A 17,163-nucleotide genomic window follows, 5' to 3' on the forward strand; every position below is an offset into this window, starting at 1 on the left:
ACCGCCATATACTGGAATATTGTGACGTTTACAAACAAGCAAAGCAAAAACCTGTCTCTCCATAAGACGCTCATACATTCAACTTTCGTTCTGCCCAGGTGAGTAATTCAATGGCGTTTTATTTTTCAGTTGAATATCTGCTTGAACTAGAACACTAAGAAGTTTCTACCAGAGGAACCGTGCAGCTGTTCTGATATGAAGCAATCTATAGGTATACTAATGCCTGGTTTGCTGAAATCGATTCACAAGACGTGGTCTCTCAGCACACACTACCTCAACACTCAAAACCTTCTTCTCCACTGAATCCGGTCATGAGACGACATCACTGGGTTCGAGTTTCTGTTTGGACAATAATTTTTAGAAATAAAAATCTGGACTTTTGCAACCGTTTATTGTTTTATAATGATATGAAATCGATGAAGAAATTAATACACTCATTACATAAATACACTGAGTACTAGTATTTTACAGGAACGTATGTTTAAAGTCGTAGGCCCAAAGCGAGCTTAGCTGCGACTTTTGTAAGCCTATGTTAACATAGGGGAGTTGCAATCACCTTAACTTTAAGATATAGCTTTGTGCAATAAAGCCCAAGTCCTAAAACACGGCCCTGACCTCAAACGAGAGCTAAAACATCGAAGAATCGGCCTCTCATTTTGGACGAAACAACGAGTGGCAATATGCTGTTATTTTCCTAGAAACTATTCTTAAAACTTACGTCACGAGAACAACGACATGACCGACATGACGACAACAGTGAAATCACTCCAATAATTCTTCACTGTGCCTGAAATCAAAACACTCCTACGCCTTTCGTAAGTATATATTTTCCTTGGACGTTAGGCTAGCCCAATAGTTAAAGCGTTCGCTCGTCACGCCACAGACCAAGGTTCGATCCCCCCACATAAATACAATGTGTGAAGCCCATTTCTGGTGTCACTGGCCATGCCATGTTATTGCTAGAATATTGCTCAAAGCGACATAAAACCATACTAAATCACTACGACCGTTGACCTTGAAACAGTACAATTACGTAACACAAACGGTTTATACTGTGGCCATATATGACTTACTCTGCTCATTTTATTAAAACACAATCAGAAATGCGAAGCAAAAATCATAAACTTTATTCAAAATAAATGACTATAATACATGTAACATTATATACAATAGGTGTCAGGTTGGTTTTAACACCGTACTCGGCAGTATTTCAGCAACGTAACGGCGGTCTGTAAATATCTGAACCAGACACTCCAGTGATTGACATCATGAGCATCGAATTACGCTATTGTGATACGATGCATTATGGCCACCAGTTCCCGATAGTCGCCTCTTACGACAAGCGTGGGTTGCTGAAGACCAATTTTAACGCGGACCTTCACGGGTGAAGACCAATTCACATCCGAATCTTCAAGGGTCTGTTCCAAAGTTTTCCCACTGCTGCCTATAAAACTGAGACATCTTCTCAAGAAATCCAAATTTCTTTTCTTTTTCCCCCATTTTCGTCCGAATTACAAATATATGCGCATAAAACGACATCTTCGAAAGATCCCTGTACGCGACGTAGCCGCGACAACCTTCATATGAAGTATTTAAGTGGCGAATACGACGTTCGATTTCATTGCACCTTTCATTAAGATGATTTCCCCTCCCTTGTCTTTGCCCTATTTCACAACGCGGTCACTCACGTACTTCAGCATACACGAGGGACACTTTCATCGTCATGTGAAACGGGATACAAAACCTGGGAATATAACTACTCATTGTTGACATTCAACTGTCTCATCGATTAGACTAGCATTGTTAAGTTTAACAAGACTAAGATAAGGCTAAACGATGTCTCTTATGTCTCTTTAGCTTTTTGAACGCCATATGTTGCACGCCAGTCATATTTATTACCGGGGTTCTTTCTTTTTCTCACGTGAAGCCTGTTAATTTGGTTTAATTTTGCAAAGCTCTGTTGATTGGTATATTTGTCCAGGGAAAAATAAAGTGTTCCTCTCTTAGTGAAAGCTTGTATGTTCTTTAAACCCCTCGTCATGAAAAGGGTTGTATGCAGATTACTACTTGGAGGATAATGGATACGACAATTCAAGGTTTAGAAACTTCAGGAAACGTTAAACAAACTATCTGTAACAGCGTGAGTGACACGAATGATCAAGCGTCTTTCCAGTGCGTGACTTCTTCCTTCACCTCCCGGCCATTACAGAATCTGGAAAGTTACCCTGGAATCCCAAGCGTAGCGACATTTAAATGTTAGTGTACATTTTATTGAATGACTCTCTAGTCAACTAGGATAACATTTACGACTGATTTACAATTTCCTGTAAGAATTTATGTTTGGTTATTTAGTCACATTGGTTCGAGATTACTAACGGAAAAGCTCCCAACTACCCTCGCATTCTCAGTAAACTGAATTTGTGATAGTTGAAACGAAATGGAATTTCAAACTGACAAGAAACACGAGAACTTAGCTTGGGGAGAATAATCAGCGTCACGGTGGTCATGAAGTTCTCAGACGACCGTGAGGTTGTAATCGGTCGTGCTCAGCTGACAGCAGGCTTCTAATAGCCAAAGAGTTTTACGAACTATCACCGCTGAAGAACTTGACAAACGATGATGTCATGGCTACAAGGGCCGAAGTGATTGTACAGTCTGTGTTCAATACTACGTCATCAGAATGGTTTCCACGAATGTTTCTCTAACCATTTCCTTTTCTTTTCTTGCAAATATTTTGTTGAAAGATGCGAAAAGTCAATATTATTATAATACTTAACATGCGGTAAATTTGCAATGTATTGCTTGTCAACAGTCTGCAATAGGGGGTGGAGCAGGCGACGTTGTAACCATGACTCCAGACAATCAAGAGGAACAGGGTCAAGGTCGTTGTTGAATTTATTCGCGATGACGTTTGGTCTTGAAGTCAACCACTTCAGATCTCCAGAGCCGAATACACAGACGCTACGGACAAAGGTGCCGTGGCAGACATCTCTGTCCCAGTTCCAGATGAGAGCACGAGAGGCGTGTGTGTTGAATGTCTGTCTTGTCTCAACATACGTACCCCCAGGCGCCCACGGAAGAGTGTTCAAGGTCGCCCAAAGGTTCTCTTCCGGAGATGATGTGTCATTTAACCAGTTTATTAACTTTCGTGCAACATCGTCCGTTAATACGAACTTCACAAATTCTCTTTTAAACATCCCATACGCACTCCCTTTGCTCAGCTGAATGTCATATCCAAAACGTTCCTTGTTGACGTCAGTCTGTTCAAGTTTACCATCAATAACCAGGAACTTCTTCTTGAATCGCCATTCCTGAAATCTTGGATGGTCGTAACTTTCTATGTCGTTTGCGCCGTTCAGCCTCTTCAACATCATGACAATTTCCAGGTTGGTTCTCAGTGGAAACTCTTGACCAGCCAGGTTGATGTAATATTTCCACTTGACCTCCGACTCCATCAGCTTCTGCATACACTTCATCTCAGCTTGAATGGCCGCAGAGCTCATGTACACCACCGTCGTTCTGTTTTCAATGACGACAACGTTGTCAAGACAATCAGCGATAGATTTCATCGTCTCAAACACCCCTGCTTCAGCTTTCTGATCGACGTGGATGCAGTAGACGTTATGTGGTCGATAGATCGCCCTTAGCAACTGTTCCGCCTGTTCTGGTGCTGTGTGCATCTTGACTGCAAATGCAAGAGGGTATTCTAATTCTTCTGAGGTCACCGGTTTGTCTTCGTACCTATGGGTATATCTGAACCTCGTGCAGTTCTTCAATAAGTTCTGAAGTGTACATTGAGGTTTAGGAATTATCGGCTTTTTGTTCAACGTCTTCACATCAGAACCTTTCACTAAAGATAAACATTGGTCTGTTACCTCAAGGTCCAGTGTACAATCGTCACTCTCTGATGCACTTTCAGTCTTATTTGCAAGAATACTGTCGTTGGTACCGTTAGATCCGATTTTGAGAAAAGTTTCATTCGCTGGATTTGGGTGAAATTTTAGCAAAGTCAGCAATTTGAACTTGACGGGTACACCGACAGCCATCGGCGGTTTGGACATGCCGTGAAACACTCTCATCCGTCCCCGGCTCGTGACGTCACCCATGGCCTGGAGTTTGGATGATATGATTGGTCCCAGGAAGATCAAGACGTTCCACAGTGAAATGACCAACAACGTGTAGGTCACTCCAAACGGCAGCAGGATTTGGACACAGCGGGCTGGCATCCTGAAACAGAGTGAGTGAGTGAGGTTTCGAGCTGCTTTGAACATCATAATGCAGACACTTTAAATGGTGACACCAGGTGTCCACCCAAGAGTGATTGAGTGAGTTTAGTTTTATGGTCGCTTTACAATAACAGTCAATATCCTTGGCGGACACCAGCCTTGGGATTCACACAGTGTATCCATGTGGTGAATCGAACCCTGGACTTCCGCGCGACGGGCGGAGGCGTTAGCCAGTAGGTTACATTACCACTCTAGTGAGTGAGTGAGCGAGTGAGTGAGCTTTGAACACCATGATGCACCCACTTTATAAACATGACATCAAGTGTCTTTTATCAGTGCGCACTGGTAATAATTCAAATACAGTTACATTTGCTCCAAAATATTTCACCGGAATTAATCAAATATTCTGGGCTAACGACAATATGAACAGTCTTTGAGGACATTCCGCTATGAGGAAATAATTAGAGACAAAGATTATGTCCGAAGCTATTTCTTGCGTGGACCTGTATTACATATCTCCGCCATGTGTAGCGGAGATTTGCCTTTGTATGGGTTTCCGCAGTGTGACACGGCTGGAGTCAGGATGTGCTGTTTTCTGGACGAACACATATGGTATTAGTATTGTTTGAAGGTGAATCCTATTAACTCTACTTTTGATAAGTTATCTATACTTATGATATAATCAGCATTGTATCGTGATGCAAGCAGAGACTTCCTATGTCTTCTATTCATAACTGAGTTGCTTCGCGGAAAGCGACCTTTATTTAGTTGTTGTTTTCACTACATCTGAGTTAGTGAGGTGGGTTTGACGCTGCTTTGAACAGTATCCCAGTCATAACAGGGTGTGTCTCCTTTATATGGGAGGAAACCCCGAAGTGATGCAGGCATGCCCAGTGCCCGCTTGCACAACGCGATCTTAGTGCTACTACAATGATTGTAACTCCTGTTCTCCAACATAGGCTTACGATAGTTGTAGGGCTAAGATTGCTTTGTGCAAGTGGGCCCAGACATTGTGGTTTACGCTGCTTTTAGAAATATTCCTGCTCTATCGCGAACATCTCCTAGCCCCCTGTCACCAAATGGGGAGACCTTTCATATACCGTATGTATTGAAAGTCCTCAAGACTGTTTCTATCACAATATTAATGGACGACTTCTAAATATGTTCATAAAAAATTAGCAGATTATCCAGAAACTTATGAATGGACCCGACATTTATATAAACTGGGTATTTTCAGTAATTATTTATTGTGGCCCAAACAATTATATGTCTCACTCTCACAGAACATCAATATATAGCTATACAGTGTGTCATATAACCAAGTCCTAAGCCGAAAACCTCTATCGACCACTAAATTCTAATCAATTATGACTTGTGGGTCCCAAAATAATTATTTGGTCAGAATATTAGGTGTCTTTAAGTGGCATTTAAAAGATTTTATGGGCAGACAACTTCTGATGTGGTCACTTGTTTGGTAGCACCTACACAGGAACGTCATAACTACTGCAGTAAAGAAAGTCTTTCCATACAAATGGTTCCTCTCCATAATATTGAACTAACGACTAATGAGTAGAGTGAATTGCGAATTGATTCAGTAAACACTCACCTGAATGAATGTTAGCTGGTCATCAGAGTAAATTATTCCCGGCAAACGCAGGTAGATTAAACCGCTGTTCCACCTCTCACCTTCTTTTATACCAGACTGAGATCCGCGAAGGACAGGTTGATGCCGACCCCTTGTTTTACATTCATCACCTTGTTGTCCAGCCTTCCCGAACTCTTTAATCACCCGTTCACCCTCCCTGTTCACCTCTGACCCCCTCCCCCTCCCAGGGCCAGCGTATCATCGTCACGTGCGTGCTCTCATGTCACGGAGGCGAGAAGATATCTGTTTCTGGATGACGGAGCGGGCTTGTTGGATGCTTCAAGGATGTAAACAGCGTGTTGATCTATTCCAAACCTGCTTTTAAGTTTAAGAGGTATAATCACGAGTGAATATTAATGAAGGAGCCACTTGGAGACTTAGAATATACACTCGAATATTCTCGAACAGCTGGTGTCAGATCATGGAAACATTCGTAACAAGCATATTTATATGTCAAAAATAACATAGTTTACAATAAAACGTCTGTACAATAGCGCAAATTTCACTTCAAGATCACGTCTAATCCGGATCTTCATGGGTGGAGCTTACAGAGTAGATGTATATGAACATGTTTAAATACAGGCGGCATTGTATTGAGCCAATCATCTTTGCATACAAACGCTGTATTATGTGTTGGTACAAATTGTTGAACATGCCTTCTACACGTTTTCCTAAGAAATGTTACAATTTACTACTGTTAGATTATTCAAATGATAAAATTAACTGGACATCAAAAACATTTATCGAATACAATGGGTTTTGAGTACGTATGGGAAAATCAATCCATACCCAATGTGAACCTCTTCATTTCTGAGTTCACGGCTAGAACCCAAAACATCTATTTACAGGAATGGCATTTCTCGTTGTCTACTGGCCCTAAAAGCCATTCGTATTCTCAATTTAAACCTCGTTTTGGTATTGAGCCATATCTCCATTGCATAGCTATCAAGAAAATCCGTACTGCTTTAGCTAAATTCAGGTGTAGTTCACACTAATTGAATATAGAAATGGGTAGATACAGAAAAAAAAAACCAAAAGCTTAAGATTGTGTGAAATATGTTCCTGTAACTACATGAAAAATGAGTACCATTTCTTGCTGATATGCACTGCTTACGATGACCTCCATAACCGTTTTATTCCCGCTAATGTTTTCACTCATCCAACCGTGTGTAAGTTCAACCGACTAAAGAGTAATGCTACTCGTATGGTCTTACGAAATCTTGCCATGTTGATATTTCACGCTAATAATCGGCGTCACCGCAGCTTGAAGGCTGCAAATGTATCATGTATCATGTATCATGTATCATGTATCATGAATAAAGAAAGAAAGAAAACAGTACAACTAAGTAAGTATATGAAGATGTCGCTGTATCGTTAGGAGATTATTATGGTAACGCTTGCAATACTTTCATATGTTGCCAAACGACTCACTCGGCAAAATTTCAGCTACATCACAGTGATCTGCACATAATCGAAAATGGACCAGGCGTTCCAGTCATTGACACCTTGATGAACGTTGTTAGGATGCAATGCATCATGACATGCAGCCACCAAAGTAGCGAGCCCTAGCTCTTACAAGCATGCTTGTCCAAGACCATTTCTAAACGTGAACTTCACGGGTTCACAAAGGACGAGGCCCATCTTGGTTCATGGTATGGTTTAAGTGAAGGCATTATGAAAGACTCCATTACAAGTCTGTCTGTTAGTGCTTGGAATCGTCCAGCTACATAATGTCTAACGTGCCAGTGATGGTTTGTCAACTCCTACTTTCCTAACTGGCAATAAGCGATCTTACTGTGGGAATATTCTTTACGTTAATATCGTAACCACAACTCATTTTTTTTTGTTACAGTGAACTCATAACAGAATTCGACATTAGTTTTGGAAAAAAATGGTAGCACCCAGAACACACCATCCGTTTTCGATCTGGAATATTTCTCTTCAAAGTGAGCTAGTTTGGTTTTTAGTCGCTTTTATCAACATTCCAGCAATACCATGCGGTGACACCTGAAATGGACTTCACACCATCACTTTAGAGGGAAAAAAACCCCTAACAAATGACTATATCACCTGTTAAAACATGTTAAAAGAGCTGATGCGGACAGACTTTGGTACCTATTTACTATAATAACTTAAGCAATTAAGAGTTACAATTTTCGATGTGTGTAAACGAGACTTTTACACAATTTGAAGTCACACCCCTCTGGACAAACATGATATAACCTGTGGGAACAAAGATTGGGCTAATCTTATTTCCACGTAATACATTCCATAGCCACCTGGCGTTAGTCCTATTGTGCAATACTTTCTGACAAGTCGATGGCTGACATATCTTAACATAACAGATGAAAACACGTGCGCCGTAACCCGTGTTGGTAACACTTCCGGTGTCAACCAACTAAAGGTCAAACGGAGAGCAGACGACCGATTTCGATCGACATGTCCACCACATCTAGACGGTATTCTTCTATGAAATTTTGATAATTTCTTCCGTGTCAGTATCTGTATTTGACAGAGATGAATTATTGAATAACTGAATTATAAAAGGAAGCATGAAAAGATTATCATGTACCCTGGACTATATTTTTGTAGGTTCAAGGTTGAAATGCAGCATTGAATCGTGAGGGACTTTTCAAAAATCATTGGTGGATGTGGGGACGTCATTGAATTTGTACATTAAGTTTAACTTACTTTATACATAAATTCAAGATGGATGAGGCTCCTGGACCACAATGTATGTCCTAAGAGGGGAAGGGCGGTGGTTCGATCCCGTCTGACGCCCGATATTAACGGCGTATTTTCAATTTAATGTGTTTGACGACTACATTAAAATTGTCACTGGTGGATCAAGAGGGGTGTTCAGGGGGTTCGACCAACCCCCCAACCCCACTTCCATCCCCCATCCCCTTTGAGAATGATTTATGATCACATTGAATGTTTTTTTGCGTTGGCGGAGCCAGTGGAGATTCGAACTCCCTGAACCCCCTCCATTCAAAATTCCTGGATCCGCCCATGATTGTACTTATTGTTACCCCGCCTTGTCTCGGTGTCATTACGCTGCGTCTTGTGTAAGTATCCTTCTTAAACTACTGCATTATGTCTTAGTGGGTTAGCACTATAAAAGGACATTCGGACCAGTTCGAGCGGCCACGCACACACATGCATGCATGTCTTATATGCATGCATTGTCCTGAGCACAATTTAACCAAACACCACTCAAATGTATGTATTGCATTTGGGACACGCATTAACAAACGAAAAAATAAAATAAAATAAAAGTCAGTTTAAGACTACTTGCACATGACTCGCGTGGACGCATGCAGTATACTGTTACCATGCAGAGGAAGAGTCGGCACGGTATTGGTCCCCATACAGTAACTCATGCTTGTCGTAAGAGGCGACTTAGGGGATATCGGGTGGTCAGGCTCGCTGACTTGGTTGACACCTGTCATCGTATTCCAGTTGAGTAGATCGATGCTCGTTTTGTTGATCACTGGATTGTTTGGTCTAGAACCGAATATTTACATGCATCCGCCATACAGTGTTTGCCATACTTTAATTTTCCAGTTATCCATCAGGGCCACCTACCGCCGGCAGGTTTTAAAATTTACAGGCCCCAGAATGAAATCTGCAGTCCCATTTTGTTAAAGTCAGACCAATAAACACAAAATAGACTACACTGGTCACAGTGTCACACTGTTTCTACAAAAACAATTAGCGATGTTTTTACTTGTTAAAGACTGGTGTGGACATTCTATGCACAAAGCGGTGAAATACCAGGAAGTAATCGTTAAGTTATCGTAACATGATGGATCATTCCGAAACGTTAGTAAAGGGGGAAAAGACAAGGGAAAGATTCAAGTTGTGAAAAAAGATAATTTACTGAAGGCCACAAGGGCCTGCAGATATTTGAAACTGCCGGCCCGATGCAAAAACAACCGGGGTTGGACGTCAGGGCCGGCGATTATTTCGAACGCTGCCTCCATACAGCTTAAATATTGCTGAGTGCGGCGTCAAACAACAAACAAAGGATAAAGTGTAACACAGAAGCCGGGAAGTCGAAACATGGAGCATCTTTGACAACCGACTATTACATACCTTGGGAAGTTAGAATGTGGTTTAAGATTAATTTGATTTCAAACAGCGCTCCAGAGTTTGCCTTAAACTCGGATCAGGGTAAGCACACCCATGTTTTTTTTAACCGGTGGTCAGATAACGTTATCAACATTTTCTTGAACAGAAACCTTCAAAGGCGGAGTTTGTGTGCGATTGGCAGTCTTCCTATGACCGTGAGGGCTTGATGAAGCTGGTGAATGGTTCTTCATGAAACCCAATCATGATTTACAGATACTCTACGGTGAATGGAAAACTACCGTGTCTACTTGACTTTCCTCTTTTAAAAAATACTTGTTTTGATCATGGTCTAACTTCGCAATAATACACATTGACGTAATGGCGTGGAAAGGACGTCAGGCCAGACAACTCTATGGGTGCAACAAAGTGCTGTCCACGCACTTCCGGGAGATTATATCGACATTTGGGAACGTCTTTCGAACAAATCGTGTATTTTTTCATGGGTAATCTCCCATTCACAACTTGCATTGCCCGGGGCTAGAGGGGCGGCTTGTTTATCTCGTCTGCTGACTAGGAGGGGCAGACGACACTTCTTCGGTTTCCTGTTTGACTGGTCTTTACTCTGCCAAAATAAATGTAAATTATTGCAGCTTCACTTGTTTGTGAAAATTCAGGGCACTCTCTAGCAAAAAATTATTGTTACGGTTCTGAAAATTATGTCAACAGACGGTTGATAGAGTGTGCAAAGACGAATTATCATTGGTAGTGAGTGATGTGGGCTTTACACAGTACTCCAGCAATGTCACGGCGGGGGACAATGGTATTCACATATTATTCCCACGAGGGAATAAAACCCCGGCCTTGGCATAACGTGACGATCGAACACTTTATCCACATGGCTATCCAACCTTATCATTTGTAACAGTTTTGATGAAATAATGCTACAGTAATAGAAATAATGGCTGCAGACGAATTATAAATTACACTCTGTAGAGAAGTTTGTTAGAAAGCGGCCATGGTGAAAACATGATCAACCACTTGACACAAACTTCCAATACCATTTAACAGGACGTATTGAAAAGTGTTTGGCACACATACTGAAGGCAATCAACTTACTACTGGTCCACCTGTGTGGAGATTACAACTTTACGAAACTTTATTAACCTTTAAGCAAGAAGTCATCGACGTACGTGGCACCTTGAAATATGTAATGAAAGAATTAACGGTGAAGTCAGGCCCGTTGTCCCCATCCCGATCCGTCAAATTACACGAGGACAAACTGGTCTTTGGGATTGCTTCCACCCTCAACCTGATCGAACGGGGTGTCTTTCTGCTCCCTTCGGAGGGGCTGTCTAGTGGTTAAAACGTTCGCTCATCACGCCGAAGACATGGGTTCGAATCCCACATGGGTACACTGTGTGAATCCCATTTCTGGTCCCCCGCCGTGATATTGATGGATTATAATATGAAAGCGACCTCACTCACTTCTCACGAATCGTCGCTTCATACTGTTTTCATTTTCAGTTCTGCTCCTTCAGTGGTTGCCCTAGTGTTATAGATCGTACGTCTTAGTTGGGATAAAACCACGATTCGCGATGGTTTTGAAAACATTCCACTTTGGCACACTCCAACCAGAGTTTTAACAGAATGAACGAACATGCACTTTGCCATTTTATGGCACATAATCGGCCCAGATCACACGTCAGCCACCCGACACCTATTTTAAGTGCCACTTCCGACAGTGCCACCACCTAATACCCAGATTTACCGTCATCGCCGTCAGGGCGGTGTCACAGAGGCACGATACTCAGAAGGACATCACTTCCTGCATACTTTCACAGTATCATCCGTCAAGGAACCTATAAGGTAACGAAGTCCAGTTTTCACTAGTCATGTCTGACGGTACCTCCCATGGTTTAACATAGACTTGCGACAGCGTGATAACCACCCAATGCCCAAATACCAATTTCAGAAAAAAACCACCCAATACCCATTCGGGAGCTGCTTCGAACAAGGTTTCCGACTGACCCATTGTTTCACCTCTTCTTCCGACCATCACGGAATTTAGGTACCCTTTAAAATTTATTCTACAGTGGAGGCCCCAAATTGGTATCAGTGCGCCCCGGAACAATGTGGCATTGGGCAATATTTCAGTCATGGTGTCCATCATGGTGAAGTTTGTTCAAATTGCATGTGAGAATATTGGAGCGACCGTCCTCCAAAGATGTGGAATGAAAAAAATATATGAAAGAAACATTTACAAGTAGCAACACCATACACTCTTTCACCCCATATCCCTGTCTCTTGTCTGGCTAAAACTGACACGCTCAACCCATTTCTCTCACAAATGACGCAAGGCGAGACAGTACGACATGAACTTGGACGGGCTACCTGCTGTCGGCGCCTTCTCTCGCCCTGGGCAATATGGAGTGTGCAAAGTGATCGTGTTGCTGCTGCAAGTATGGAAGACAGCCACCCAGACTTGCTGGATACACCATATATTTCGCAGAGACTGAACACAAGAAATGATGTATGAAGATGCTGATCAAAGTTGCGGCAGTTCGTTTAATTTACATACGTTTACTGGAAGAATCTTGTCCAACCTCAATGTCGGTTTGAAAACACGACGTTGAACTCAGCGTTTGTTTCTTTTACATGTATATTCTTGTACAGAGATCACGCGCGTGAATCTAATTATGCTTCCAAGCCATTCCATACATACTGTTTTATTTGGAACCATGTTATTTGTTTCCGGGCTTTTATTCCACGACAGGTTTTCTCTGCAAGGATTGGCCATCAAATATTTCAATTTCAACTTCATCTTTAGTGTGTCAAAATGATTTTATTATTACAAGGGACCGAAACATTGAAATAGAAAATTGGCATTCCGAGGAGAGGCAACTGAATTAATTGCAGTCAATTTGCGCTTAACAGCCAGAGACATGGAGATGTGACGTCACATCCCACACTATAATGGTGACAAAAGACATTGGATTATCGAGGATGGGTTCACTGTTAACCTTAGTAACCAGGATTTGTATTTACATGGTTCTTTCGGGATATTTTTATTTCTGCAAATTAGAAGCGTGCAAGCTAATGTGTATGAACAACCACGTGTAGGTTGAGGTGATGACGTAACTCCTCCTAGAGAATGGTGCCAATCGGCTAGTGGATGATGGTCCGTGTTTAAAATTAATGCAAAAGGTATTGCTTTGTGGTTCACAAATGTACCTTTTTATTTAAATCTCACCATTCATACCCCATGCACGTTTCTGTTCAATTTGGTTCACGTCACTAAGTAGATGAAATAATCTCGGTGTAACGGCAAATTTGGATTAATTATAACCAAACCCCTAAATGTTGCGTGGCTGGCTAATTGATCATCCATATAACGATTTTCAACGATTCAAGGGTACAAACACAATATTTTCTGCTTGTGGAATCATCTTCCCCGACAGGCCGTAAGGCTGTACCTGGCGACACGTCTAACGTCAAACAGTCCGTATGACAGCGCGTGTCTTGCCCCTTTGGTTATTTGTAATATCCAACATCGGACAGCCGCCACTACCACGCACTATGACGACCACCAGTCGCAGGACCAACAACACTGCAAAGGTCGCAGTAATTCCACACTTCAATCAAACCTTTCAAAACCATAAAAGCTCGTGCGGACCACGTTGCACTACTCCATCACTGTGACACGTCAGATCACGTGACCTTTTGGCGTATCGTCTACGGTACCAGGTACGTCAGAAATCACAGGATTAGGATTGTCACGAAAATGTCGATAATGTGTGAAAATGAATTATACAATTAAATACTTTGAATAGTTTGCTAACGAACTGATCATTATTTACGAAGCAAAGGGAAAGGGAACAGGCATATGCACGTATCGGCAAAAGTGTCCTTCGTAAACCCAGAAACAGTTATTATTTAATAAAACAAGCGCCTGTATGACGCTGAACTGCTCGCCATAAGACATGCTCAGAGCAGAGACCATAGGTCTGCTCGAAGCGCGTACATAATGGACACCATTACTCCTGACAACCCAAGCTGTCCGTGAGGTGCTAGAAGTGTACTAGGCATGTGACTTACCCGATCGGGTACCCAATTTCTGCTGGGTGAACAGAGGCAGTTTTGGACCCATTTGCCTAAGGTGAGACCACACGTATCGCACATGCTTCAGTGTGGGACAGGACAATTTTTTGGTAACACTCACGAGTGAAGCTGACCCAAATGGTCACCCATCCAAGGACTTTTCATAACCAACGTAATGCCTAATTTGTGACCTGGGCTCTACTTCAAATATACTGAAAGGCAAAGAAAACGTGATAATATTGGAAATGGCATTTAAGTATCAATGGAATATTTTAACCTCTCTCTTTTTTTATAAAAAAAATACATCGGAAGTCATGTTTGAGGAAAACGTGATTCGTAGTGTTTTGTCCATTCAAGTATTGTTTGAGATTGTGGTTAGAAAGGTTTTTATTTGTGGAAATGAAGAGCTCACAACACAACACTGAAGTCGAGATGCATGTGCATCATGCATGCTTTCAGGCATAAATTGCCGGCTTGAACGATAACCGTTCACTTGTTTGCTGAACACAGCAGCTATGACCAGATTACGAGCGATAATATATATATTTTTATATATATTGTCACAGTGGACAGAGATTTAATGCACCACAATTTAGAGTTGCGTCAAGTCTACATGCAAGGATATAGTTACAAACCAAGGTTCATCAAAGCAGGGATAATCTACAATCTGTATGTAGTCTCCCTGGTCAAAGCTACGACGTTTCGGTGTCTGAACACAGTGGTGGTCATTGCAAATGCCGTGGGCCCGTATTAACACAACAATCCATGGCACTCATGTAGTTCTGTTAGAAACAGGGCCATCTCACTCCAAGATACAGAGCCATCAAACTTGGTCGTCAGAGACATCTTGTACACACTGTGGGGTACCAAATGTGGGTAAAAATCAAACACTGCATTAGACTGATCCTAACTTTCATATCGCTGTCACCGATGTATAAACCAATGTATAAACATCTGGATATGCGGCTTGTCCCGGAATATCACGAGAAAGTAATGAATGCACCAGTGCAATCTGCAAAAAACTGTACCCACTCCTGACAAGTACTAGTGTTACTGATATTACGCCCACAACCACTGCCGACACTACGACCATATCCACTAATGATGCCGAAACTGAAACCAACTACACTGTGATGAGACCCGTGAAGGTTCCGGGGTACAATAGGTCTTCAGGAACCCAAGCTTGCCATTAAAGGAGACTATGCTTATCGTAAGAGGCAACTGACAGGATCTTGTGGTCAGGCTTGCTGACTTGGTTGACACATGTCATTGGTTCCCAATTGCGCAAATCGATGCTCATGCTGCTGATCACTGCATTGTCTCGTCCAGACTCGATTATTTTACCGACAGCCGTCATATAGCTGGAATATTGCGGAGTGTGGCGTAAAACAAAACTCACTCGCTCCACTGTGATGACAGCAAGTACTTCTCACACAATCACATAGCTGTCAACCAAAAGTTACAAGCTAGGTCCAAGAGCCACTGGTCCCCATCACCGGCACTTCACGTAAAGGTATGAGATTTAGTATACTGGCTGCCAGAAGGTGACTCTTACAGTTTCCTCATCTGTGACTACTTTAAACATATAAACATGACTGCAACACTAACGTCTTCTGTGAGCCCTGCTATTTCTCCTTCTTCAGCTGCCGCCGCCACCACTACCACTACTACTACCATCACCACCAGTACTACAGCTACTATTACTACTGCTGCTAGTGGTGTCCCCCAACTTGATATATCCTCGACAAAAAAGTTATGGATTCTGGTATTTTCATGACTGATATTTTGTCAGCATGTCAATGAATAACTACATCATTATTAATAATTTCAAAATTTACAAATATCCCTAACTATTTTTTGTAGCAGTAATTTTTAAACACTGCTAAAAGCAGAATAAAAGCCAACTCACTCTCACACACTTATACCTATACTATAACACCTACTACTTCTACCACTGTAACTACTACAATTACAACTGCCACTAACACTGCTACTACATCATCTGCTACATCTCAACTCCCTGTTACTATGACAACTCTCCAGCTGTCACCTTCGACAATGATGACTCCATTAAGTCAAACCAAGACTAAGCATGTCTGTGTCAAGAAGATGCATTGCCGCCTAGAATAGACTTCACAACAAACATCAAGTCACTAAGTCGGTACTGATACTGTCTTCCTCAACACTGATCACAACTGAGGGGAAAAGTTCAGTGGGGGAGAGGGTCTTTGTTTACTGGTCTACCAGGTTATGGACCTTTTCATCCTCTGTCAATGTGGCTTTTGAGGCAACCTTTAATCTATAGCCAGCTGGGTGATGGTGAGAGCCTGCTTCTGTGATGACTTACCAGTTGTGGTTAGGACGAGACTGATTATCCAATTAATGTGACTGTTTGTTCATTTACAGTGCATACACAGATTCTTCATGTTGGTTGGTAACGGTGTTAAAACTTCACTCTCACAGCAATAAAGTTGTTCATATTGTCATTCTTCCTTACTGTTCCAACTTCTAAACACCTCTAGAAGAAGTTATGAACAGATTATTCTTATAGTCCGTTTGGCTCAAAAGCAGGCCGATGAATTGCCATCTGACTCAAAAACTATTAAACATAGCATACTCAATGAAATGCTGATCATAATCAAAACATCATACCAACTCTGTGAGGTTTTTGCAGAATTTTTGTCCTAAAAATAAACAAGTTGTTTAACGATCTACTACTAAAATATTGACACAATTCACTGTTTGGCATGAGGGAGGAGTGCAGAGAAAGAGACAGGCAGGTTTGCGTGAAAGGATGGAGAGGGCACAGCACAAGTGAATGGAAAGATAACTTTCTCGGCACTTGTGCACATGCTTCTTGAACACCTAGCTGTCCCTTTCTCTGCACTCCTCCCTCGTAACAAACAGTGAACTGTGCAAACATTCTGCAAAAACCTCACAGAGTAGGTATGATGTTTAGATTATGACTTTAGATCACTGAGTATGCTGTTTAATAGTTTTCTAGTTTTCTGCAATTGATCAGTCTGCTTTTGAGCCAAACAGACTATAGACCATTGTCTTTGTTCTTATCATCTTATTCCCAGCTGAATAAGATTTTGAGGATGGTGTTTAAATGTTTGT

The 17,163-nt window shown here is 41.8% G+C and overlaps 1 protein-coding gene across 1 annotated transcript; it reads right to left on the minus strand.

Moving 5' to 3' along the window:
• Nucleotides 1-1,149: 1,149 nt before the first annotated feature.
• On the minus strand, nt 1,150-5,905 carry LOC137284805 (beta-1,3-galactosyl-O-glycosyl-glycoprotein beta-1,6-N-acetylglucosaminyltransferase-like). Its single transcript, XM_067816791.1, has 2 exons — nt 5,833-5,905; nt 1,150-4,227 (listed from the first exon to the last, which is right to left on the minus strand). The coding sequence occupies exon 2, from the start codon at nt 4,224-4,226 to the stop codon at nt 2,676-2,678; it is 1,551 nt and encodes a 516-aa protein (XP_067672892.1). The 5' UTR covers nt 4,227; nt 5,833-5,905; the 3' UTR covers nt 1,150-2,675.
• Between the last annotated feature and the right edge of the window lie 11,258 nt (nt 5,906-17,163).

This window comes from Haliotis asinina, chromosome 1 (assembly GCF_037392515.1).
Source record: "Haliotis asinina isolate JCU_RB_2024 chromosome 1, JCU_Hal_asi_v2, whole genome shotgun sequence".
NCBI lineage: Eukaryota > Metazoa > Mollusca > Gastropoda > Lepetellida > Haliotidae > Haliotis > Haliotis asinina.